General features: G+C 58.2%; 5 protein-coding genes across 5 annotated transcripts; 2 read left to right on the top strand and 3 right to left on the bottom strand.

Moving 5' to 3' along the window:
• Positions 1–598: 598 nt before the first annotated feature.
• SPRG_16575 (hypothetical protein) lies at positions 599–1,366 on the bottom strand (the record flags this gene model as incomplete). The annotated part of the gene is made up of 3 exons (XM_012355853.1): positions 599–855; positions 906–1,015; positions 1,063–1,366. The coding sequence occupies 3 exons, from the start codon at positions 1,364–1,366 to the stop codon at positions 688–690; spliced, it is 582 nt and encodes a 193-aa protein (XP_012211243.1). The 3' UTR covers positions 599–687.
• A 267-nt stretch (positions 1,367–1,633) lies between these two features.
• On the top strand, positions 1,634–2,174 carry SPRG_16574 (hypothetical protein; the record flags this gene model as incomplete). Its single annotated transcript, XM_012355852.1, has 3 exons — positions 1,634–1,885; positions 1,943–1,956; positions 2,018–2,174. 3 exons carry the CDS (start codon positions 1,634–1,636, stop codon positions 2,172–2,174), a joined length of 423 nt encoding a protein of 140 aa, XP_012211242.1.
• A 61-nt stretch (positions 2,175–2,235) lies between these two features.
• SPRG_16573 (hypothetical protein) lies at positions 2,236–3,269 on the bottom strand (the record flags this gene model as incomplete). Its single annotated transcript, XM_012355851.1, has 2 exons — positions 2,236–3,163; positions 3,220–3,269. The coding sequence occupies 2 exons, from the start codon at positions 3,267–3,269 to the stop codon at positions 2,236–2,238; spliced, it is 978 nt and encodes a 325-aa protein (XP_012211241.1).
• A 283-nt stretch (positions 3,270–3,552) lies between these two features.
• SPRG_16572 (hypothetical protein) lies at positions 3,553–4,510 on the bottom strand (the record flags this gene model as incomplete). Its single annotated transcript, XM_012355850.1, has 5 exons — positions 3,553–3,861; positions 3,913–3,983; positions 4,036–4,217; positions 4,265–4,338; positions 4,391–4,510. 5 exons carry the CDS (start codon positions 4,508–4,510, stop codon positions 3,553–3,555), a joined length of 756 nt encoding a protein of 251 aa, XP_012211240.1.
• A 343-nt stretch (positions 4,511–4,853) lies between these two features.
• On the top strand, positions 4,854–5,250 carry SPRG_16571 (hypothetical protein; the record flags this gene model as incomplete). The annotated part of the gene is made up of 2 exons (XM_012355849.1): positions 4,854–4,934; positions 4,986–5,250. Coding segments are annotated over 2 exons (346 nt in total), but the record flags the coding sequence as incomplete, so codon positions are not given.
• Between the last annotated feature and the right edge of the window lie 93 nt (positions 5,251–5,343).

The raw sequence follows: 5,343 nt of genomic DNA, 5'->3' as shown, positions 1-5,343 counted from the left end.
CTTTCTCTACGACGATGTCGCCGCGCCGTACTCGGCCCACAAGTCGTCCATTCGTGCCCTCTGGCCCATCTTACGCGCTTGCGTCTGGTATTGTCTTTGGCTCGAACGCAACAACCGTGTCTTCCGCACGACGCTGACGCAACTTCCCGCTGCCGCGCTCGCGATCCGGGCAGCTACTATCGCAAGACTGCCCTTGGCTCGTCGCGCAGTTGTGCCATCTCTTGAGGCGTCGCTGGCCGCTCTCCGCGACGACCCTTGGTGTGCACGCTACCTGGTCCCTCGCACAATCTCGAATCACGACCACTAACGCTCCTCGCTGACGCACCGGCGACGCCTCACGAGCGCCCTAGGAAGTCCACCATATCTTTATAATTGCATGCAATAGAACTCAGTTCAACAACAACACTCGCTATCACTGCGCAACGTACCAGTCCCAGGTGCACGTTGTGGCAGCCAGCGATCACTTGCCAAGCCGAGTTCGGTCTGTCTTTCTGTTTACATTAATCCTCAGATGAAGTGTCCTTTCGACGCGGTCGGGGCAAGGATGGCTGGCGATCGAGCAGGAACGCTGGCTTGGTCGGCAAGATGATCGTCGCCCGCACGATCGATGGTGTAATACGTTTATTCATCGTCAAATCCGGGGCCGAAAACTAAGGGCCAGAGCATCCATTGTCGTACGCGTAGCGCTTAGTGGCGGTGCTCCTTGTACGAGCAGTCGCTGATCACGACCTTGGTCGGGTTGACGCCTTCCTGGTTCAAGCACGCGACCATGTTCTTGCGGATTTCGTCAGCCAGGTTGCGGTCGCGGCTGCGGAGCCAGAGCTCAAAGCGGTACGAGTGCGAGTCTTTCTTGTTCTACCAGCAAGCATTTAGTGATGATGCATTGCCGCGGCCTCGCGCGGTACCTTGTGCACGACGCGGGCGCCCGTGACTTCGTTGGTCGGGTCAATAGTTTCGCCAATCATGCCGAGCACGAGCTTGTCCCAGAGCTCGTCGAGCGGGCCAGCCTGCAGCTCTACAAAGGCGCCATTTAGCCTGCGTTTCGCCGCCAGCAGAGCGTACTGATCGAGAGCTGCCATTCGCCGCCGCTCATGTTGGCCGAGTCTTCCCACTCGGGGCGAATGCCGTCCTTGAAGACGGCGAACGATTGCACGGAGCGGTCCGTGAACTTCTTCTTGACGACGCCGTCGTTGAGCACCTGCGACGGCTTGGGGATGTTGTTCCAGTAGCCCCAGAACTCCTCGACGCTTGAGAAGGTGCAAAGGCGGTGGAGGTTCTCGCCGTAGTTGCTCTTGGAGCTATCGCGCAGCTCCCAGATGCTCCACGCCGACTCGAGGGCGTGCGTCTCCGTTGGCTCGGTCGCCATCGTCGCTATGTCAAAAATGGCTGTCATTTTTTTCACATGCCGAGGCTGCATACAAAAAACAAGCTATTTAATAAAAACACAGTGTGGGGCGCCCATGAATGGCAGTGTATCCGGAAATGCCGGATACATACGAAGTGGCATGTGCCGAAACGAACCACTTCAATGCGGCACGATTTACGGATACTGTAACGGGAATTACGGATACAGTCAGGTGTCCGGATACGCTCGAATCCACCCTGCCACGTAGCATTTCCCGAGTTGCTCAAGATGCGCTTCGCCACGTGTGCTCTCGCTGTGCTCGCTGCGCTCGTCGCCGCGAAGGAGGACCTGCCGCCGACGGCGCCGCTGCGCATTGGCGTCAAGTACCGCCCCGAGTCGTGCGACCGCAAGTCCGAGAGCGGCGACCACCTCTCGATGCACTACACGGGCACGCTGCGCAAGGACGGCTCCAAGTTTGACTCGAGCCGCGACCGCAACCAGCCGTTTGAGTTCACGCTCGGGTCTGGCCAAGTCATCAAGGTACGTTTATCGCTTGCAGCCAACGCGAGTATGGTTCTGATCGCACATTCTTTGTAGGGCTGGGACCAAGGGTAGGCTGCCGCCATATATTGCCTTTGACAATTGGTCACTCATCTCATGTGCGTTGTCTAGTCTTGTGGGTATGTGCGTCGGTGAGAAGCGCCGTCTGACGATCCCGTCGGGCATGGGCTACGGCGACCACGGCTCGCCGCCCACGATCCCGGGCAAGGCGACGCTCGTCTTTGACGTCGAGCTCCTCGCGATCAAGAACCCCAAGACGGAGCTCTAAACCAATGTACACCATCGTATTGTTCGTCATACTATCTTTGCACTGGTTCTACTGCATACAACTACTGCCGCGAATCTCGCGCCGTGCGCAGGTCCTGGGCTTGGAACCCCGCCTCTTGCTCGAGCTTGCGCTTTGAGATATCCGACTTGTGGAACCGGGCGAGGACTTTTTCTTCAAACGCCGCCTCTTCAGCCATGCGTTGGGTGTCCTCAGGAGTTGTCGCAGCGGGCTTGTCGTTCCATAGCATCGCCCACGTGGCGTGGAGCACCTCCTGCGCCGCCTCCACGAAGCTCGTACTCTCACGCGTCGTCGGCGAGCTCTCGAGGGATGTCGACTTAGGACGACCGGCTAGGATCGACGCGACCTTGGCGCGCAGTGCGTCTGGCGTTGCATCGAGCGACGAGGGCGACGTCACGTCTGCGAGGGTGGCCCAGAGGTCTTCGATGTGCAACGGCGTTGCCGTACGATCACCATTATCCACGAGCTTGGCGTAAAACTCTTTCCATGACGTTTCCCACGACTCGAGCGAGAAGAAATCATCCCACGTCACCTCGTCTTCTTCGTCCCACATCTCGCGCAGACGGACCCAGAGCGCCGCAACGCTCCACGTGGCCGGCGCTTCGAGAGTGGCTTCGGACGACTCGGCGTCTTCCTTTGCGCCAAGGTCGATTCTCGGTGCAGCCGCGTCTGCGCTCGTCAAAGGCGTCTCGGGCGCCGCGTCGCCCAGGACGGCAACCTCCATCGAACGCAAACGGGCTTGGAGCGTGTCGATCTTGGCGGCCATGGCCGCGAGCTCTGCTTTTCGCTGGGCCTCCTTGCTCTCTTCAATCTCGACTTCCGCGCGCGCCTTGGCGAGCATGACCAGCCGCGCCGCCTCGTTCTCGCTCTCCATTTCGACCTTGACGCTGTGGAGGTACAGGCCGACCATGGTGCCGGGCCCAAACATGATAAAGCCATAGAACGCTAGCCGCGGACCAGAGACGAGGTCGCTACGTACACAGAGAGACCATATGAGCTGACGCAACATCGTGTCGAGCCAACGTACTCGAAGGCACGCGCCGGCGCCGCCGAGAAGAGCTGCTTGAAGGACGCCATCGGTGACCACTGGCATCCGGATGGCCTCACAGGATAGAAACACCCAACTTCAGCACACTCGACATTGGAGACAAACAACGATCCGAGCACCTTCCACGAGGCGTCAAAGCTGTTTACATCGAAGGTTCATCATATCCTCACATTCTTGTAAGCCTGCGTGGGCTACCGCCTTCGAGGAAGCCGCTTTTGACATCCAGAGGTCGACCCGTTTCTTCTCAAGACGGACGACAGTGACACGTGCGATAATGTAATTGTTTGTCGCCGTCTAGCAGATTGAAAACTATTAGACCATACTGTGCACACGCGACTGAAATTCTGCTTCAAGCTGCTGTAATCGCTCCTGGGCTTTGTACAGCGTGGCGTTGGCCAGCTCGAGGTTGGGTGGCAGGCCCTGGAAGCGATCGACCTTGGCGCGAACCTTCTTGTTGTCAGCTTCGAGTTGCGCACACTGTTGCTCGAGGCCAACGAGCACGTGGTGCTGCAAGGACCTACGCGCATGTTCAGCATTAAGCTTTCGTGCAATCTCGTTGGCGCGGGCGTACGATGCTACGTCAAAGTAGCCGCGGTCGGCGAGGATCTTGTCGAGCTTGGCCTACGATCGGTGTCATGGGGTCGTCGTCGTGCCCAAACATTCTGAGCGTACAATCTCCTTTGAATACACAGCGTGCTTTCCTGCATACTCCTTGAGGCGACTGTCCATCGTCGCCACATTCTCTGCGCCAAAACCACACGTCATGTCTCCATGCATGACAAAACGAAGTCGCACCGATTGCATCGCGCTCCTTGGACGCCGCGTCCAGCATCGCAAGCATGTGCTCCATCTCGCGCAGCTCGTCGTGCAGCTCTTGCTTGCGCTTGAGCTGCTTTGCTTCATGGCGTTGCCACGTGCTCACGGACGCACGGAGCCCGTCGTACTTTTCGCGCAGGTCCGAGATGGCAGCCACATACCTAACAACGCATACAAGTGCGATGCATGCCTTTTTCGAGGGCCGTACGCGCTGGCGTCGGTCGTATTGAGCTCGAGCACACTCGCTGCTTGTGCCATGAGGCGGATGTGCTTCTGGCTCGCCTACGAGCCATATCTCTTGTCGGCGTCATGAAGGTACGATGGCTGCACCCACCGAGGACAAGTCTTCTTCGCGCAGACCAATGTACTGTAGCAGGTCGGCGTGGAGCGCATGCTCGCGCTGCATGTCCTTCCGCAGCAGCTGCCGGACGGCCTCGGCGCCCTCGGTCGTCATGCGTGGCAAATCTTTTTTAGATTCGGCATGAGTGCCACATATGCCGCATGAAGGCATTCCGGCTACACCACGATGTGGCGCGCGTTGCTATCCCACGCAAATCGTACATCGAGCGTTCAACGCATCAGCGCCGTCGTTTAACTGCAAGTACGTGACCTCGTCCGACTGTGCAGTGGGTCCAAGGTGCGAGGGCGATGCTGCCAGCTCTTATTCGGCACATGCCGAATATAATATGTAAGAGACTGGGGTCGAATATATCGAGTATGAGAGGGCAATGAAACGATTGGTGGAATCGACTGGAGCAAAATATTGGATCGGGTCACAGCCCATTTCCGCAGCAGTCATGGCCGAGCCGCCGAAGAGCAAGAAGCACCGCAAGGACAAGCCGTGGGACACGGCCGACGTGGCCCACTGGAAAGTCGACGTACGTGCTTACGGCCATGGGTGGCGAACCTGGCTAATTCGATGGCGATAGCAATGGAAGGACGACGAGAACCCGACGGGCATGCTCGAGGAGAGCTCGTTCGCGACCTTGTTTCCCAAGTACCGTGAAAAGTACCTCCGCGAAGTGTGGCCGATCGTGACGAAGGCGCTCGATGCGTTCAAGATTGTGTGCGAGCTCAACCTGATTGAAGGCTCGATGACCGTGCGCACGACGAAGAAGACGTCCGACCCGTACATCGTGCTCAAGGCGCGCGACCTCATCAAGCTCTTGGGCGCGCTCGATTCCTGTCAACCAGGTAACCATCTCTATTGCATTGAAAAGCAGCGGGAACAAGCGATGCGCGTAGGCCATCAAGATCCTCGAGGACGAGGTGCAGTGCGACATCATC

This window comes from Saprolegnia parasitica, assembly GCF_000151545.1.
Source record: "Saprolegnia parasitica CBS 223.65 unplaced genomic scaffold supercont2.319, whole genome shotgun sequence".
Lineage (NCBI taxonomy): Eukaryota > Oomycota > Saprolegniomycetes > Saprolegniales > Saprolegniaceae > Saprolegnia > Saprolegnia parasitica.
The sequence above is the reverse complement of the archived record's forward strand: the minus strand, read 5'-3'. Positions and strand labels throughout refer to the sequence as shown.